At 34.7% G+C, this 21423-nt stretch overlaps 1 protein-coding gene across 9 annotated transcripts in view; it reads left to right on the top strand.

Moving 5' to 3' along the window:
• AP3S1 (adaptor related protein complex 3 subunit sigma 1) overlaps positions 1-21423 on the top strand; it is a 70463-nt gene that overhangs the window by 26835 nt on the left and 22205 nt on the right. For 5 of the 9 annotated variants that reach the window (XR_011235925.1, XM_069492097.1, XM_069492095.1 and 2 more), the window contains exons 3-4: positions 292-403; positions 19809-19880. Coding sequence is in view for 8 of the 9 variants with exons in the window: in XM_069492097.1 (XP_069348198.1) it covers positions 292-403; positions 19809-19880 (184 nt within the window). In the remaining variant the exon portion in view is untranslated. The remainder of the gene's footprint in view (positions 1-291; positions 404-19808; positions 19881-21423) is intronic. The other 4 variants (XM_069492096.1, XM_069492099.1, XM_069492101.1 and 1 more) reach the window with 2 other exon arrangements.

Consider the following 21423-nt stretch of genomic DNA (forward strand, 5'->3'; position numbering starts at 1 on the left):
TCTGTTGTTCCTTCCCCACTATCAGTGCCTGGCACATAGTAGTTACTCAGAGAATAGTTTAATGAATGTATAAACTAATATTAAACAATGTCTTTTGCTTAACATTTCTGGAGAAAACAGCCATCTTAATTTACTTAGTCTCTGAAATAAGTTCATTTGAACACTGTGCCATTAAATGTCACCTTTTGTTTTATAAAAGGTTTTTAAACAAATTGTCAGTTGCTTGAGCTAATGAAAATGTTTTGCATTTTGTTGACCATAACATTCCAATTATTTTGTTTTGTCATTTAGATTAATTGGAGGATCTGACAACAAACTGATTTATAGACATTATGCAACGTTATATTTTGTCTTCTGTGTGGATTCTTCAGAAAGTGAACTTGGAATTTTAGATCTAATTCAAGTAAGTTAACACTTGCTTCTTACTATATCTTAAATAACAGTTTGGTGTTTTTATTTTTTGAAAACTTACGTGTTCTAAATTTTCTAAAATGATATTTTGTTTGGTAAGAAATAAAGTGTTTCATGGTAGATATTGGGCAGATAAAAGAGGGACAAGGAATGTAGAAATAAGTAAACTAATCTGATTAAGACTAATCAAAACTAATTATATCATGCCCTTTTTTCCTGTTCATGGAGCCCAAGACTCATGAATGTCTTACCACCTGTATCCTAATCTGACCCTAAAGCCTACCTCTCCCTGTCTTCTAAATATCTTTCATAATATGCTTGGAACTTAAGGTCAGTCACCAGCAAATTCTTTTTCATCTTCAACCCCTTTTGTTAATCTTGCTTTACTTTTTTTGCTCTAAGTTAAATCTTGCTTCCCTGATGATACTGTCTGCAACCCACTCAAGTAGTAGCCATTTTCTCTCCTGCTTCTTCATATCATTGAGCCCAGAGGTGTTCTCTTGGCTTCTCATTGCTTTTTTTCAGACCATTCTGTCTTCTAAAACTCCTCTAAATTTTCTGTCATGTTGTAAAATTATACCACTTCTATCCATCTAGTTACAGTCATCTCTGCTCCCCACCTTCCATTCACTGGAGATTTTGTCAAGAACTGTGAAGGGTTTGAGAATTTACTCTACTTCCAAGCTAGTAAGTTAACCTGCCACAGTTTCATGTGTGCTGGCAGAAGACAGGAGACCCCTGGGCCAGAGACAAAGGACCTTTATTACTAAAGCAAGACCATTAGCCAATGTAACAGCATTTGCCTACACTGGTTCTCCAATTCCTAAAGGGGATATGAAGAGGACCAGGTGATACCTACATACACGGTGGATTGAATTGCAGATGAAGAACCCCAAGCTTAGGGAACGGGAATCTTTTATAATGGATATTAAGTGTATCCATGTTGCCTGGGAAGAAGAGACTGTCTCTTTCTTCCAAGGGTATAAGTAAACCTATTTTTTGCTCTAGAGGAAGACACCATTTTCCAGGGCTGTTTGTTATCCAAGCATGCCTAAAAAGATAGTCCAAACAAAGACATTCAGTGCCTGTGCTCACAATCTGTTCAGAAACATGAGATCCATGGAGAATTGTCTCCTAACAGATTTTGGTTTCTAGTTCACTGACATTCACTCTAATATTGCTTGTTTTATAATTCATAGTGACTTCATTGTTCACATGTATAATTCTTCCAGTATCCTGGTGTCTTCAAGTCTGAAACTCCTCTCCTCCAATGAATTTTACCTTCTACCTCACCTTACTACTTACCCATTCCTAGACCTTATTTTTATCCAAACTGTAACCCTTCCATAATCTGAATTTCATGGTTTCCTCTCTTCTGTGTACCACTGTTTATTTTTTCATATCACTTTCTATTATTCCAAAAGTCTTTGGGCCTGTTGGAACCCTCAGTTTTTAAAATCTATCATTTTTTCGTTGTCATTTATCCTACTGATGTCTTACTTTCTTTATCCAGCTTAAATTCCATGGTCAGTCATGATGTTCATAGCCTTGTATACACTCAACTCCTTGCTGGTACCCATACACCTGAACATACCTAGAGGAAAATGTGACCATGCTTATTGGTCTCACTTTAAATTCATGATCCTCTTAACTCAGTGAGTCCTTAATGCTACCCAGTAATCATTTTCTATTTCCCTGGTCATTTAACTCCTCTGTACTCTCAGATGACTACTGATGCATTTTCTTCCCTCCTCAAACCTCTAGCACTTCTAGCACCTTGTTTCCTAGTTCACAGAGAAAGTTAAAGCAATCAGAAGAGAACTTCTGCAGGCTCCCAATATCTACCTAGCTGTCTACAGTCATGCCTATGTACTCTGCTTTGTCTTCTGTGAGGGCTGAACTCATCATTCTCTCCCGGCTAAGGCCACCCATCCACTTATATACTAGTTTCCACCTCCTTATTGCTCTAGCAATTCTCCCCCTTCTCTATCATTATTTTTTCCTGCCTTCTAGATCTGTGGTCCCGAGCCCCTGCGCTGTGGACAGGTACTGGACCGGGCCACAGAGCCCCACAGCCCCCCATCTCGCCCTACCCCCGTCCATGGAAAAAATGGAGAAATTGTCTTCCATGAAACCAGTCCCTGGTGCCAAAAAGGTTGAGGACCGCTGTTCTAGATCATTCTTACCAGCCTACAATATGATCTCTCATCTTTAACAACAACAAAAAAAGTCCTGTCCCTATTTCCCTCTCCACTGCCTCATTTCTTTCCCTCACTTTATAACAAAACACTTTTTTTAAAAAGTGTACAGACTGTTTGAAATTTTTCTTCTCCCTTTCTCTCTTGAACCCATGCCAGTCAGACTTTTAGCCTTACTGCTGCTGAATCCAGGGGTTCTCAACAGTCCTCTTTATTTGATTGTTTCTCCATGAAATACTTTGTTCACTTGGCTTCTAAGACAACTTACTTGCCTGGTTTTTCTCAGTTACTTCATTTTGGTTGTCTGATTTCTCCTACCTCTAAATGTTGATAACGCCCTAGGGGGCAGTCCTTGGATGTCTTCTCTTTTTTGACTCTATTCATTTGCTAGGTGATCTTAACCAAATATTTTCTATATAATGAGGACTCCAAAATTTGAATTTTCTGCCCAGACCTTTCCTGTTAATTCCTGATTTGATTACCCAACTAGCCTGCTGGACATCTCTACTTGGATATCTAATAAAGACCTCAAACTTAATATGTCCCAAATTGAGATCTGGATATTCCATCAAAATCTGTACTTCCTGAAGTCTTGCCCATTATCAATTAATGACGACTTCACTTTTCCAGTTGAAACAGACCAGCCACAACCTGGGTATTTATCCTTGACTCTCATTTTCTGACCCCCACGTATGCTTCTTCAGCAGATCCTCTTGCATGTATCAGTCTGACCACTTACTACCCTCTCCACTGGTGCCACGTTGGTCCAGGCCACCATCAGCTTGCCTGGATTATTACAGTATTTTCCTGACTGGTCTCCCTGCTTTCACCATTTTTTCCCTTTAGTCTTTTTCTTAATGCAACAACCAGAGTGATATGGTTGAAATATTCCATATCTTTCACTCTTCCATTCTGAACCCTTCAATGGCTTCACTTTTTCGCACAGAGTAAAAGCCAGATTCTTGACAATAACCCATGAGCCCCACATGATCTGACTCCCCTCCTTCACCCATATTACTTGTCTTCTTCTCCTCCTTTCCCCTTTGCTTGGCCTCCTTGCTTTCCTTAAATATACCAGGCATGCTTCTACCTCAGGGCCTTTGTACTTGCTTATCTTTGCCCCTAGAATGTTCTTCCATTTGATATTCCCATGGCTAGCTCCATTGCTCCTTCAGATCTTGGTCCAGATGTTACCTTCTCAATATGGTATTCTCTAGTCATTCTTTATAAAAATTCTCTCTTTGCCATTTTCTAACCTCTTTCCTATTTTATTATTTTTTTCCTTAGCGCCTATCACTAGTATACTATATATTTGACTTGTCTATTGCCGTTTACCTTTATAAGAATGTATGCTTTATGAGGGCCAGGATTTTTGTTTATTTTATTCACTTATTTGTCCCCAGTGCATAGCATGGCATAGCACCGGACACATAGTAGGTCCTCAACAGATAATTGTTGAGTGAGTGAATGAATTTAATTCCTCGTATTTAGCATTCTGTGTAAAATAACTGACAACAAAGCCCAAAGGTTGATAAGAAGAGTTAGCTAGAAAAATAAAATATAGTAGTTACTACATGGTAGTAATATTTTGTTTTTTGTTTTTGTTTGTTTTTGTTCTGAGTGCTGGTTACATTGCATTGTTTTATTTGTGAAAATCATTAAGCTTTATATACACTTATTTTTGTACTTTTATATGCAATACTTCTATAAAAAAGTTAACTGTGTCACAATTTAAAATGTAGTTGCTACAAATAATTATATTAGATTAAGACTATCATGAGGGAATATGCTGAATTCATGTTTTCTTTCTCTTTCTGGACAGTGCAAAAACGTAGGGGCATGGTGTAGGTAAGTTGTAAATTGGAGAAAGCTACATGTGAAAAGGAAGTTTTCTTTGTAGAACAAGTTTAGTGTTTTTGAAATTGGCAAGGAGGAGGCATGGTTTGAGTTCTAGTTAGCATTATAGAATATATGAGAAATTAACCCAAGCAGAAAACTTAGGTAATAAATTCTGAGTAAGGTGGTTAGATTAAGGCTTTAGAAATAAAAACTGTTAGTTAAGTCAAAAAAGAGATAAGGGATCATTGGTGCTGTCAATATGTCATCTGACTTTTAATCTGTAACTCTGAAACTAGGTTTCTAAGAGGAACTAGGTACCAGTTACATGAAACCACAAAGTAATCATGGTAAACACTTCCAGTATATGTTTTTTTTCTTTGTTTTCTTTGGTGATGAAGAAATGAAGATAAACATGTATATATTATGAGGTAGAATACAAATTTTTTATAACATTTAAAGCCCTAAGAGGAGCTGATAAAGAAATTTTTAGCTTGAGGTCAATAGGCCCCAAGACCCCTTGGATATATGTTCACTTTCCTCCTGGGGACTATTTGAGAAATACTCTTAAGTTTTATTTTGTTTTCCCAAAGGCTTTTTTAGTAAAGAAAGAGAAGCCAAATTTTACTTTTGGTAACAGTTAAGAGTTGATCAGGCCTGTATATTGCATTGCCTTCTAACTTTGTTCATAATTACATTTCTTGGTTTTTCCCATATAGGGGAGTAGTTAATTTATTATATTATGTTAAGGACGCTTCGTATTTTTATAGAAAAAAATTTTTACTATTTCTGTCTGTGCTGTTTCTCTCTTGGTTATCCATGACTGAAGAGAGTGGTCAATATACACGCTACCTTTTAAAACACTGTTTTTTATTTACCTGTGCTAGCTACTAGAGTTACAAGAGGAAAAAAAGGAGATAGTATATCGTTTCAAATTCACTCTATTAATATTTTATTGAAGAGAAATGTTGTAATTAAAAAAGGTTGAAATAAATGTGAATTTTCCTAGAGGTACATCTGAAGTATTTTGCACTTGTGTCCTGAAATTAAGTCCTCATCATTGATTATTATTTTGACGCTGTGGCTGATCTTAATTGTTATGAGAGAATAGTTGTTATATCTCAGAAGGGAATTAGATGGGGAATTGTTAAAGAACAAATATTCTACATTGTATCTGAAGTAAATTCTATCTTGTGCTCATGGAAAGTGGAAGCTATCTCTTGTGTTTTGCAAAATTTTTTAGCCATTAGTGTTCCATAGTTGATAATTTGTTTTTATATTAAATAATATACAGAAAAGAGGATTTCAGCAAGATCGCGTCATTTTCCCCTTACTAAAGTAGGCTAGAGCTGTTTTTATAAGACCCTGTTGAGTTATCACATGCTGATCTGTTGCGTCACAAAACAGAAAAGTTCTGTAATTTACCTTGCAGGTACTAAGTCTCTCACTTCTGTGAACATATTGGAAGTTCTGTAGTTGCTGTCTTTCGCCTTCAGTTACCACAGTTCATTAAATACTTAAGAGGGAGTGCTGAGCGTGCATGAGTCAGTCACTTTAAAAACATTGGTTGAATGAACAAAGATTGAAGTGAGTAGCTTAATTGTTTCTGCTTCTGTTTCATCAAACAGCTATTCAGAGTTTATTTAGAACTTATTTTCTTAATTTGTTCATCCTCTAGTTTTGAGAAAGGCAACCTTAATGTAAAAAGTAGAAGTTGAAAATTATAAACCAAGAGACTTTAGATCAAAACCCCTTGCATCTTGTGTATTCTTTAGAGAACAGATCAAGAAAACCTAGTATCAGTATATAACTACTAAACATGTGTTTATCATTTTGATGTTTGAAATGTTAAAAATGATACCATTCAAATGGTAATTGGAAGCATATAATTTTATCCAAATATGTGGTGTTTCTAAGGTATGCACATGTATCAGATTTGACTTTATATCTTATATAAAATCTGGGAGAAGGCATTATTAGTAAATGCTATATGGAATTTATATGTCACCCAGTTGAATAATCAGCTTTTGTTTTCTTTTGTTTCCCTTTTTAATTCCTTATAAATTGGGAAAAAAAGGTGAACATTTTTTTTCTTGATATGTATTATATTATTTTAGTGTGATATTAACTGCCATGTAAGAAAATTTCAGAGTTAATATAAGCTAGCTTTTTAAAGAGTTCTTTCTGTTGTAGCATATCATCCTTGGAAGTGTTAAAATATTTACAGGGTGAGAATAGAAATTCATTAAATATTAATGTTGGATTGTTTGAGTTATTTATAAGCAGTCATATTGTCCTCAATTAGTTTATTATGCCAGGCTGATAATGGAGGCATAAAAGTTCACTGAATAATTCCGAATTCCTGGTATAATTTTCTGTATCACACGCAACAATTATCACAGCATCAGTCTTGTTCAGTTGTAGTTAGTAGAAAAAATTGAGAACTAACAGCCAAACTTTTCTTTAGGTTTAGAAAGATGTGTTTGGACCATGGTGTTAGAATATGTATTTAAACTAGAGTTCCATATATCACATTTGTCATTGTTACTTACAGTACTGTTAGATTAGATTTTGGTAAATTATTTTACTTCTGTCTACTAATGCTAATTTAACTTGAGACTGAGCAAGTTATTTAATATTTATAGACCTTGGTTTTTTTCACCTGTAGAGTATGCTTGTTTCAACATGCTGCCTACAGACCTCATGAGGTTATTAGAAAGATAAGTGAATTAAAGCAATATAGTAAGTCTTAGTGGTTAAAACCATTCAGGCTTTGCTGTACACTAGCTTTATAACTTGGGGCAAATCATTTAACCTCTTTGACCCTAATTTTTCTTATCTGCAAAATGGGGGTAACAATAATAGCAACCCATAGAGAGTAGGTAAGATGAGTAAAAAAAGATATTATACATGAAACCCATGGCTATATGATTCACATGTAGTAGTCAGTGGTTTTTAGCTAATGTTACCATTAAAGCATATGTTTATAAGAAAGGCAGATAAAGTATTATTTCATTCTTTCATACATGGACTGAATTAGATAAAAAAATCCTTGTATCTTTCTAACTTTCTCATTTTTAGAAGCATTTGTGACTCTTTTTATCCCATGTGTTGTGTAATGGCTTGGGATGAATTTTATACGGTGACACATTTAGGTGATAAGAAATAGGCTTAATTGGGGAAACTTGTAAGTCGAGAATACTTACGTGAAGAAGGATCCTCTGATCTTCCTGTTACTGTGTAGCAAATTATGCTGATGTAGGTGCTGCTGATGTACTGAACATGCAGTGGTGTGCCAGCGAAGGCCTCCCCCAGTCATTGTTCTCTCTTATTCCGAGGGTAGGCTTGAAAGCACCCTTGTCAGTGAGGTAGAAGATATGCTATTTAAATAGCATTGGGCTATCAAGGTTTGGGTACCACTTGTTTGTAAGATTAATCTGGAAAAACTAGTTGTTCAGGACTTGGAGATTGTGGGAAGCTGCAGCTCCCCTACTGGGGAGAAATAAACCTCTGGTCCTATGGGAAGATGTGTTCTGGTGCAATTCTTCCAGCTGGAGGAGGAGGGAGCCCTGGCCCAGCAGGCTTACTCTCCAGGCAATGCAGAGTGAATGTCCAGGATCCTTTTAGGAAAATTCTGCTTCCTACACCATACTGTGTTATTAGAATATGTGAAACTGTACTTTTCCAATAAGATTTGTTTTCATATATTTGTGAGAAATAAAAAAAAAATTTCTGTAAATAGTTTGAGTTAGACACTGTTTTAGAGTTATTCAGTATTCCTAAAATTTTTGTCCTATATTATTTTTTATGGTTGAGAAGTCTAATTTCCAAAAATTGGAAAGATAATATCACTTCTCAGTTATTTACATTGCAACTTGTTCAGGATAAATCCTGATGATATTTACTTTTCTAATTTGCATGTTTATTGCCATCTGAGCAGTCCTCTTGGGAGGCATCACGGTGTCAAATTGGTGTTCAGAGTCAAAGGGTATGGGTTTGAATTTTGGCTCTGTCACCTGACAGCTGTATAACTCTGGGCAAATTACTTAGCCTCATTTGTTCATAATTTTTTTTTCTGTAACTGCTGATATTCATAATTGCCAACATAATTGTAAGAATTAGAGCTAAGCAGCCAGCATAGGGCCTAGAAAATGATAGACACATTATTACTTCACAGTGATGAAGGAAATATTTTGGAACTCAAGTGCTTAAAATCAGAATTTTGGAGCTGGGATTTAATTGCTCCCCTTTAATATAGGTGTGTGTGTATATATAGCAAATTTTTTATTGATGTATAATGAATGTACATAGTTTTGGGGTACATGTGATAATTTAATAATTCATATAATTTGTAAAGATCAATGATAATCAGTGTACTCGGGATACCCATCACCTTAAATATTTGTCTTTTCTTTGTGTTAGAACCATTCTAATTCTTTTCTTCTAGCTATTTTGAAATATACAGTAGATTATTGTGTAAGTCTAAGAGGGAAAACTTAGCTTATGTTGGTGTTTTCCTTTGATTTAGGGTAAATGTGTCATTTCCTAGTATAGAATGGTTGGTTTTCAGGGTGGAATTCGACATAAAGGAGAGTGCCCTTTGAGCTTAGTTTTAAAAAATTTAAAGAAAAAAATAATTTTTAACTTTTCATATTGAAACTATTTCCCACTTACAAGACTGGCAAACATAAAGAACTATTGCAAACCATATGTTCACCCAGACTCTTCAAATTTAACATCTTCTGTGACACGGTACAGCTGTTAAAATCAAGAAATTAATATTGATACAATGCTATTATCTAATCTGTGGACCTTAAGATTTGCCAGTTGTCCACTAATGTTGTTTTTCTCATTCAAAATTTAATTGACATACTGCATTTAGTTTTCATGTCTCCTTGGTCTCCTTTACTCTGTAACGGTTCTTCATCTTTGTCTTTCATTCATTTCATGTTTTTCATACGTTGGTCCTTTGAAGAGTACTGGCAGGGATTTGAAATATTTCTTAATTTGAGTTTTTTTGATGTTTCTTAATGATTCAACTTAAGCAGCTTTTGGCAAAAATACCACAGAAATATTATGTCCTCAGTCCTTGATATCAATAGGTACATGATGTCCATTTGTTCCATAACTTGTGATATTTACTCTGATTACTTGGTTAAGATGGGGCCTGCTGGGTTTACAGTCTTTAAAGTTCCATTTCCCTTTGTGCTAGTAAGTATCTTATGGGGAATATTTGACATTATATAAAAATCTTTTTCTAATCATATATTTGTTTATTAATTTTGGCATCTATTGATGATTCTTACCTGAAACAGGAATTGTGGTATTTACCAAATAGTGGTTCTTTCCATGATGCCTTTTATATTTATTGGTTGCAAATCTACTGTAAGGAAAAGCTCTATTATATTCATTTTATTTTAAGTCAGTGCTGAAAATATCAGTTGTACCGTATTCACAATAGGTAAAAGAATATTGCTCAAGGCCAAATATCATTTTAAAAATCAGCTTTTGATTAGAAGTTTAAATATAATTTTAACAATTTGTGTTAATGTAAGTTTTTTAAAATGTTCTCATGAGTAGCTTTTGTGCCCAGAAAGAAATTATTCAGAGGGTACTTTCATTTTTTAAATTAATATTTGATTCATTAACCATACAAATTCAAAAACCCAGTTCTTCCTTGGACTTCTACATTCAACATACAAATCATATTAAGTCACTTAAGTGGAGGGCTACAACATATTAATAATTAAATTTCCTACAGTACAAACAGTTCTCATTTTACACAATACCTAGTGTTAATGGAAACTTACATTCATAGGAACCATGTCATCTCTTTGCATGGCTCATTGGTAATTGAGAACCATTAACATGGTACTATATGTAAAGTAAGGAGTGCCTATATTTTAAAATGAATTTATATATTTAATATTTATATTATTTTAAGTGCCTAAATGGGCAATAAAAATTTCTAAATATATTTATCTAAATACAAATATCTCTATAACTAATAAAAAAGCTTGTGTATTGTAGTGACTCATAAGTTATCTTAAATATTCTTAATATGTCCATCAATATAGTCAAATTCTCCTTTATTGTTCAACTTAAAAATCACATCTCAGTTGGTTATCCAGGTATACGTTTAAATTTAGATTTATAAAAGTCTAATCTGTTAGGTATTCTTACTATGCCAAGTTTTTTGAGGCTTAAATATTTAAATACCAGCTATAGAGATTATTTCTAAACTTAACATGAAAATATTAATACTATCGGTTCACTTCATAATTTCTGTTACTTTAAATTTTCTGGGGTTAAAAATCACTTAACCAGTAAGGCAACCATTTTTGTTTTTAGTTTCTGAGATTTTCTGTTGACTTGAGAGGCCTTGGCCTGATCTCAAGATTGATTCTTTGCTAACACACCGATAGGAATCCTGACAGTAGGCACTCTATTACATAGACAGTGGATTTAGCTGAAAGCCCCCTTCCTAGGTTGAAGTCATAGTAATATGACTTAATAATATGTACTTAAATGATGACTTCCTTCTACTTACAGAAGTCTGCACTAACATGGTCAACGTCATTCACAGCTTAGTTGTATTTTTCATTTCTTCTGCTTTCTTGAGATATTTAAATGTTTTCCTCCTGGTTCCAAAGACACATTAATGACTTTCCATTAGATCATTTATTCTTTTGTTCTCTTTGAATTTTATTATCTGATTTAGGTGGATGATATGCTTTCAAGAATGCTTTGAAAAGCCTGCTTTTTTGTTTATTTCCTTTTCTATTTCTTCACCTAAAAGGAAGTTATGAATGGGATTTTAACAGTAGTAGATATTTGTGGGTGCTAGAAGTATGGACAGTCTAAATTTTTGCTTTATACTTTTCAAATTTAAAAATTTGAAATTTATACTTTTCAATTTAAAAATTTTCAAATTTTTAAAATAATCACTTCTTACTATGTTAAAAATAAAATACTATTTGCTTTTGTGGAAGTGGTATGAATAATGAATAAGAATGTGGGTTCTGCAGTAAGACTTTTTGGATTTGAATCAGGACTCTATCAGTTAACTGTTAATATTTAATTGTTAATCTTTTGCTTTAGATTACTCTTCTGCAAATGACTGATAAAAAAAAGTACCTGCCCTATGGGATTACTGTGAAGGATCAAATAAAATAATCTATTTAAAGCACTTGGAACAGTAGCAGTGCCATAATAGTATGTATAGTTGACCCTTAACACAGTTTTGAATTGTATGGGTCCACTTATTTGTGGATTTTTTTGAATAAATGTTACCCCAAGTGTGCCTGCCTCTCTTTCCACCTCCTCCACTTCTGCTCTGCTACCCCTGAGACAGCAAGACCAACTCCCTTTCTTCCTTCTCCTCTTCAGCCTACTCAGTGTGAAGATGATGAGGATGAAGAGACCTGTATGATGATCCACTTCCACTTAATGGATAGTAAATATATTTCTCTTCCTTATGATTTTATTAATAACATTCTTTTCTCTAGCTTACTTTATTATTAGAGTATAGTATATCATACATTAACTACAAAATACGTGTTAATCAACTTTTATGTTATTGGTAAGGCTTCTGGTCAACAGCAGTCTATTAGTAGTTAAGTTAGTTAAGTTTTGCAGGAGTCAAAAGTTATACGTGGATTTTTAAATGTGGGGAGTGGGGATCAGTGCCCCAACCCCTGTGTTGTTCAAAGGTCAACTGTACTCAATAAATGCTAGCTATTATTATCATTAACCTTCTTCTATAAATCACATAAAAATAATCATTAAACTGTTTCAGAATTATTATGAGGTAATATAGAGGAAAGGTGGTCGTTTCATCAACTCTTAATTTTGGAGTTTCATATGTGTTTAGTACGTGGTACTTAGTAAGTGCATACTAAATGTCTCTATTCTTACTAACATTCCATCATTGGCACGTGAGTGTCCAGGTCAGGTTTAGTGGAAATCCAGTCCAGAATCCAGTCATATGCTGAGTCAAGTGCTATCTACATACCTTAAATATCATACTGTAAAGATTCTGAATAGTACATGCAACAGTATGTATTGGAGAGTGTATCTAGGCTACATTCATAATTGTTCTTCAAAGGTAATTAATCTGATTTTAAGTCCAGTTTGTCTTCCTAGGCTCTACTGGTATAATCAGTATTTTTAGTGGGTTTTTCTTTTTTTTTTTTTTTTTGTTCTTTTTGAGATAAACCAAGATTTATTTCTCTAGAACATCTGGCTGGTGACCAAAAAAAATTTTTTTAGGTCTCTTGGCATACTGTTAGTATTCTTAAATTTATGCCTGTTATTCTTGCACTTTTCCTACCTGTCAATTTAACCCTTTGTATTTTATTTATTATTATGGATTCCAAACAGCAGTATCTATTCCTCCTGAATTTTAGCAGAGATTTCTAAACCCAGAAAGAAATTATTTTTTTAATCTAGAAACTCTAAAGGGGGTCTGTGAAATAAGTGGTATGGCTTAAGGATATTTTATGGCATCTATTTTTATTTTACCTTGTGCATACTTTTATTTCTCTGTGTATATGATATTATGCTAGCTAACATGTACTGAGTGTTTTCCTTTATGAGACCTTGTTCTAAGCCCTTTACTTATTTAATCGCTAAAGCAACTCTAGGATGTAGGTACCATTTTAATGCTCAAATAAGAAACGGAGGCTTAGAGTTAAATAACTGGTTCTAGATTGCAGCGTTAGAGGCAAAGCTAAAATTTGCGGGTAGACATGCTAAAGCTTATGCTTTTGAATACTAAGTACATGTAAGTACTAAGCTGCCTCATAATAGATTCCTATTACCCTTTATGGCCTGGACATGCAGATTTTTGAATAAAAATAAAGGAAACAAGGAAGTTCTGTTGCTAGAAGAGCATGGGAAAGGGGGACTGACTATATGTAGACGTGGCATTTTTCTGAGTATTTCTTGTAAATTTATTTTTGGAATACTATGTAGTTAAAATGAAAGAAATTTAAAATATGATTCTTTTGGTAAATTAAAAGTAATTTCTCATCCCCTAACGTTTGAATTCCTTGAGGCCAGAGGTTAAGTATTTGATTATATATCCCTGTCACCTGACTAGCTACTTAGTAGCTAGATACCTGTGCTATTAAAAATTGGCTTTAAACTTTGTATCGTTTTTTAAATGACACACAAGAGGGTGCTGTTTACCATGTCACTTCTAGATCTTGGCTCTTTTTATCTTTCTCCTTGTAAAACAATAAAACAGCAATTTTATTACTTTTTGTTATGGTTAGAACCACCCAGACCCTTAAAAAATTTTTTTTATTGATTTCTTCAGTGTGTACATTATTTGTTTTGTATTAGACTTGTCCATGTAACAGACATCAGTGTGTGTCTACCTTAGGGCTCTGGATTGCTAATTATATTAAATAATTTGTTTTAAATGAAAAGATAATTAATGGAAAGCCTTTTGAAGAAGGTCTTTGATTTGTTTTTTAAATGAAACTTAGTATTTGAATGCTAATTCTTAAAGCTTAAGAATACTCTTCATAAATTAAGAACATGTAGTTAAAATGACATTTTGTACTTTTTTTTTTTTGTAATATTCACATTTTTTTATAGGCAGTATTGTTCTGGTTTAAATATGGGCAGCATTCTTTCCTTGTAAGTAAACAAGCAAATCAGAACATCTTAGCAGCTGGTACCTTGCTTTTATGTCAGTATTTATCAGTAGAATTGTAATTTTCTATCTCTATTTCAATTTTACAGTTACTACCTTTTGAACAGCCAGATAACTAATTTCAGCTGAAATTTATTAGATGTGTTTTGGAACTGTGGTGGGCACTCTGTCTAAATTGTTTAACTCAGTCTTTGTGATAATCCAGAAAGGTTGAGAGTTTTTTTTTTCTTTTAGCATATTACGGGGGTACAAATGTTTAGGTTACATATATTGCCTTTGCCCCACCAGAGTCAGAGCGTCAAAGGAGTTTTATCATTATTTTATAGTTCTGAGATTTAAAGGTGTTAAAGGATGCTCGAGGCCACAGAGTAAGAATTTGAAGCCAGGTCTTTCTGGTTTCAGAGCGTACGTCCTTGCCACTATACCATACTGCCTCCATAGGCAGCCCATATTTTTAGTTCACCAGTGGCACACTTAATGCTTCAAGAATTTTTTTTTCTTTTTTGCTCAATATAATCTGCACATTCAGTGGGCACTACTGACTTTTTGTAAGCACATGTGAGTAATGGGAAACTCTATTTAGACAGCATTTTTATCAAGATAGTCTTCTTCTAATGGTTAAAAAAAGCATGACTGCAACATAAAGGTAGTCAAACCAGTGGAACTGGAAAAATTAAGCAAGAAAAAATAAAGGCGTAGTGGAAATTTTGTTCTAATTTGTAAGTCTAATAAGGACTTAAAATTAAAGACCACTCCACACCATACACAAAAGTCAATTCCAGATTCAGTCCAAACTTGAAAAATAAAACAGTAAAGCGTTTGTTTTCTTCTAGGAGAATATCTTTCCTGGACGTACGTAGGCAAAGATTCCTTAAATTGGACATAAAAAATATTTTAACCATAAAGGAAAAAAACTGAAAAATTGGATTATATTGGAGCGTCAAACTTCTGTTCTTCCAAGAACACTATTAATATAAGGAAAAGGTGAACTGCAGAGCAGGAGAAGATATTTGTAATACGTACATATGACAAAGGACTGTATCTAAAATATGTAAAAAATTCTCATACATCAATAAGAAAACGACCAGTAGAAAAATGAGCAAAAGTCTTGAACAGGCATTATGAAAAAGAATATATAAATGGCTAATAAAGATGAACCGGTACACATCTCATTAGCCATCAGGGAAATGCAAATTAATTATCACTGTATACCACCACACACCCATGAATATGGCTAAAATTAAAAGATTGATAACATAAAGTGCTGACAAGAATATGAACTATAGGAACTCTAATATAATACTATTTAGAGTCTAAGTTTGTGTTATCATTTTGAAAATCTATTTGGCACTATATACTAAAGCTTAACAATAGGCTACTCCATGACGTAGCAATTCTTTAGATATACATTCAGTAGATATGTGTACATATGTTCACTAAAAGACATGTGTAAGAAATATTCCTAGCAGTACTAATTATAATGGCTCCATACTGGAAACAACCCAAATTTCTGTCTACAGTAGAGCAGATACATTGTGGTATATTAATTCAGTGGTGTACTGTACATCGAGAACGAATGAGTATTATGTAGTAATGTGAATGAATCTCAGGAAAATAACAATGAATAAAAGAAGCCACTTGCAAAAGACTATATATTGTATGTTCCCATTTAAATATGGCTCAGAAACAGGCAAAACAGGTTCTACAGTGTTAGAAAGCCGAGTATTGGTTACTTTTGGTGGTGCTACTGACTGATGGCCTGTGACGGGGCTTCTATAGTGCTGGTAATGTTAAAATTCGATTTGGGTGTTGGTTACACAAAATCTATCATGTTATATGTTATGATATTTTGTACTATATATAACACTTAATTAAAAATTTACTAAAGGGAGGATTGAAATGGCTTCATTTCTCATAACTTTTAACAATGATTGTATAAATTAGTATTCAGACAATTTCTAAATTAAAGACTATTTCCAAAGTAAATATATTCTTCTTTCTCAATATGAAGCATTTTTTCCTTTTCGCTCCTATTTTTACTCTTCCCAAAAGATTAATATTTATTAATTGCTTACTCTGTATTCAAGCAGCATTACCCCCTTCAATTCTGGCAAGAAGAATCTGTTGTATTAAAGAGGGAAAATGTATCTGAATTAGTTGGGAGTTTGGCTGGATACTCAATGATATTTATTTTCTACCTACCACAAAATTAAACTAAAAACTCACTTGAGGTTGACCTGTTATAAAAGGACAAAACCGTTTTTTTCCCTTTACTTCCACAGTCACTCAATACAATATTTTTGACACCAGCTGTGCAGGGGTTCTCCAGCAGACACCACCTGGGTGTCCTATAATTCAATTCTGACACTACCTAGAGATAATGTCAGATCCCACAGATTGTGTGCTCAGTCCCACAAGACTACGCCGCCCACTTCAGACCCCAGTTGCAGGTTGTACTTCTGATCGAATGGCAATTAATTGGGATTCTCATGACCCCCTCCTTAGTTTGATTAATTTGTTAAAGCAGCTTACGGAACTCAGGGAAACAGTTAAGTTACCCACTTATTATAAAGGATATTACAAAGGATACAGATGAACAGCCAAATGGAGGAGGTGCATAGGGTGAAGTTATATGGGAAGGGGTGCAAAGCTCCCATGCCCTCTCTGGGTGTACCACCCTCCAGGCACCTCCAGGTGTTTAGCTGTCTGGAAGCGCCCTGAACCCTATCCTTTTGGATTTTTATGGAAACCCCGTTATGTAGGCGTGATGGGTTAGATCACTGGCTGTTGGCGATCAACTTAACATTTCAGCCCCTCTCCCCTCCCTGGAGGTTGTCATCTTAATAACTTGCTCTCTTCTCACTGATGAGATGATGAATAAATCTATATATATTCTTGGTTACTGCAGACCTATTATTTCTCTTGGTGATGTTGGTCTAAGTCGGGAGTCAACAAACTACAGCTTACAGGTCAAGTCCAGACTGTGACCTGTTTTTGTAAATAAACTTTTATTGAAAAAGAGCTATGCTGATTTGTTTACATATGGTCCATGGCTGTTTTTGTGCTAGACTGTATAGCCCCCAACCTAAAGTATTAATTGTCTAGCTCTTTGCAAATAAAGTTTGCCCACCCCTGGTCTAAGACAGTAGTGATTATAGTTACATACAGTTGACCCTTAACAATATGGGATTAAATTGCATAGGTCCACTTATACACCAATTTTTTTCAATAAATACATTTGAAAAATTTTTAGAGATTTTCAACAATTTGAAAAAACTTGCAGATGAACCATGTAGCCTAGAAATGTTGAAAAAATTAAGAAAAAGTTAGGTATGTCATGAATGCATAAGATAGGTATAGATACTAGTCTATTTTATTTACTACCATTGGGTATACACAAATCTATTATAAAAAGTTAAAATTTATTAAAAATTATGCACACAAACACTTAAAGACTAGACATGGCACCATTTGCATTTGAGAGAAATGTAAATGTAAAGATGCAATATTAAGTCATAACTGCATAAAATTAATGGTAGTATGTACTGTACTACTGAAATAATTTCCTAGCCACCTTCTGTTGCTGTTGTGGTGAGCTCAAGTGTTGGGAGTGTCTGCTTAAATGCTAATCATCTCCACTCCACGTGAGCAGTCATTTCTCCAGTAAATCGTGTGTCACAGTAAAAAGCAATCTCTCTTGTTCTTGTGTACTTTTCATCATATTTAGTGAAATACCATAAATCTTGAATAACACCATGGGACCTATACAAAGTGCCACTAGTGATGCTGGAAGTGCTCCCAAGAAGCAGAGAAAAGTCATAACATTACAAGAAGTAGTTGATTTGCTTGATACGTATCACAGATTGAGGTCTGCAGCTGCGATTGCCCACCGTTTCAAGATAAGGTGTAAGGAGACACATTTAAAGATGGTGTAAGGACTATTATAAAAAAAGGAAATTTGTGAAGCTCTTGGTGCAGCTATGCCAGCAGATGTGAAAACTTTGCACTTTTTTGTGAAATACAAAATATGTGTTAATTGATTATTTATATTATCAGTAAGGCTTCCAGTCAGCAGTAGGCTATTAGTAGTTAAGTTTTGGGGGAGTCAAAAGTTATACGTGGATTTTCAACTATGAGTGGTTGGGTTAGCTTCCCAACCGCTGCATTGTTTAGGAGTCAGCTGTATTTACATACCTACATAGTTTCACGTGTCTTATCCATCTACATTGATGCCACGAAGAAACCTTGGATTGTGTGTCTGTGTAAAGTAGCCTGAAGTTGGATCAGTTATAGCAAGAAGCCTCTTAGATTTTACTCCTTGCCCAATAGGATCATCTATGCATAGGGTGACCATATGTTTCAGTTTGCTTGGGACGGTCCTGAGTTACATCTGTTGTTCCAGGCTGTCATTACATTATGATAACATTGCATACTATTATAATAATTAATAGCTTTTCCTTCTTAACTCTTAAAACTGCCCCAGTTTGGGTGATAAATTGTATGGTCACTCTAACTAAAGATTACTACTGAGAGGGGTGGTGGGAATAGAAATGGAAATAGAATAGTCGGTGACAATTATGCAAGATGGAACTTAAGAGATTAATTTTTGAAGGTTTGTGTTGGGGTCCTCAAGACCACCTCAATGATCTGCTAGGATTCAAAGAACTCAGAAGTTGCTGTATTCATGGTTGTGGTTTATTATGGTAAAAGGATACAGAGTAAAATCAGTAAAGGCACATGGGGGGAGGTGTGAAGGAAACCATTTGCAAGCTTTCAGATGTCTCTTTCTACTGGAGTCGCACAGGACATGCTTAATTCCCCCAGAAAGATGTGATGACATATGCAAATTGTTCCTAACCAAGGAAGCCCATGCTAGCCTGGGTGTCCAGGATATTTATTGGGGGTCAGTCACATAGGCATGTAGTGCCTGCATGACTGACCTTTGTTACTAAGCTTCAGAGCTTCAGAGAAAAAGCAGGTGTTCTCCTTGAATCACATTATTAGCATAAACTATCTGCTCAGACTGGTACAGCATGGCCCAAGACCACAGGCATACAAAAACACACTAATCAGACGGAACTTTTCAAAAGATCAGAGCTTAGTTCTCAGGAGCTGGCCAAGGGCTAGTCCTAAAAACAGGCCATTTGGGGGAATGTGCAGGGTTTGAACAACCCAGGCCTGCTGAGGTGAGTCTTTTCCTATACAAGGTCATATAAATTATTCAGGCCAGAGTTTGAACCCAGGTAAGTCTGATTCCAAAATCTGTGCTCTTTATGTAAATCATTTTTAGTTGTCTTTTATACTGATTTGCTAATTAAAAATTATTGGCTACATTAGGTATGGTAAGGGACTTGAACTGTGCCCACTTATCTTGATAAATATCTCTAATGAGCTTTTTTCCCTCTTTACATGAAGATAAGGAGCCTGAGTTGAGTATTTTAAGAGCTTTCGTAAATAATGGTGCTTTCTAGTTTTGGTCATTGTCAAAAAAGTTTATTGTATACTTATGTATTGAAAGAATAGTCTATTTTTTTTACACCTTTTGCATTTGATGCAGCTTGTAGTTTTAAAAAGAAAAATGTGGTAATAGAGTTAGTAGAGTTTTTAATTCACAATTAAGAATTGTCTGCCTTGTAGATAGTAGGTTTGAATGAACTAAAACGGTTCTCAAAACAGTTTTTTCTTTTCTTTTTCCATAGGTATTTGTGGAAACATTAGACAAATGTTTTGAAAATGTCTGTGAACTGGATTTGATTTTCCACGTAGACAAGGTAATATTTCTATATTGTCAAAGCTTCTAAGTTTTTATTTAAGAAAAACATTAATTTGCATTTTTCATAGCAAAACATGGGTTTAGTGGATAATTCTATTTTTATTCTTTTATTATTCAATTCATTATTTTTACTATGAGCTAGGCATAGTACTTAGTGGAGAAGATTCAGATCCTGCCCTACAGGAGTTCACATCTAGGGGATGAAACAATGACATTAACAGATGGGAACACAAATGAACCACTTACCTCTGCATAAGAGAGTGAAGGGAGGAAATTACATTTAAACTGGATTTTAAAGGATTAGTAGATATTTCGCAGGTAGAAAAGGAGAGGGTGACCTTACTAGCAGAGATGTAAAATACAGGCTTTTTTATGAGGAGAGATTGATATTGATCAAGAGGCCTAATTTTGAAGAACCATTAGTGCCATGGACTTTGCACTTTATTCTTTTTTTTTTTTTTTTAACTTTTTTTTTTTTTTTTTTTTTGGAGACAGAGTCTCGCTCTGTTGCCCGGGCTAGAGTGCCGTGGCATTAAGCTCACAGCAACCTCAAACTCCTGGGCTTAAGCAATCCTTCTACCTCAGCCTCCCAAGTAGCTGGGACTACAGGCATGTGCCACCATGCCCGGCTAATTTTTTGTATATATATATTTTTAGTGGTCCAGATCATTTCTTTCTATTTTTAATAGAGATGAGATCTCTTGCTCAGGCTGTTCTCGAACTCCTGACCTCGAGCGATCCTCCTGCCTCGGCCTCCCAGAGTGCTAGGATTACAGGCGTGAGTCACCATGCCCGGCCCACTTTATTCTGAAGCAACTTAATGTTTTTAAGTAAGTTTTTATTGGCATTATTGTTGCTTTGTATATATATTTTTAGCAAGAATTTGGATGGTTCCACCCAAATTGTTGCAAAAGGCATTAAGTCATCCTTCTTCATGGCTGAATAGTATTCCATGGTATACATGGACCACATTTTGTTAATCCACTCATGTATTCACGGGCATTTGGCTTGATTCCTCATCTTCGTGAATTGTACTGCACTAAACTTTCAAATATAGGCGTCTTATTGATAAAATGACTTCTTTTCCTTTGGGTAAATACCCAGTAGTGGGATTACTGGATCAAATGGAAGGTCTACTTTTAGTTCTTTGAGAAATCTTCATACTGTTTTCCACAGAGGTTTTTACTAATTTGCAGTCCCACCAAGTGTATAAGCATTCCTTTCTCTCTGCATCTACACTAGCATCTATTGTTTTTGGACTTTTTCATAAAAGCCATTCTGACTGGGGTAAGGAGATAGCTCATTGTGGTTTTGATTTGCATTTTCCTGATGATTAGTGACATTAAGCATTTTTTTCATATATGTATTGATCATTTGTCTTCTTTTGAGAAGCTTCTGTATGTGTTTTGCCCACTTTTTTATGGGATCGTTTGATTTTTTTCTTGCTGATTTGCTTGAGTTCTTTGTAGATTCTGGTTATCAGTCCTTTATTGGTCTCCCATTCTGCAGGTTGTCTATTTGCTCTGTTGATTATTTCCTTG

This window comes from Eulemur rufifrons, chromosome 17 (genome assembly GCF_041146395.1).
Source record: "Eulemur rufifrons isolate Redbay chromosome 17, OSU_ERuf_1, whole genome shotgun sequence".
Taxonomy (NCBI): Eukaryota; Metazoa; Chordata; class Mammalia; order Primates; family Lemuridae; genus Eulemur; species Eulemur rufifrons.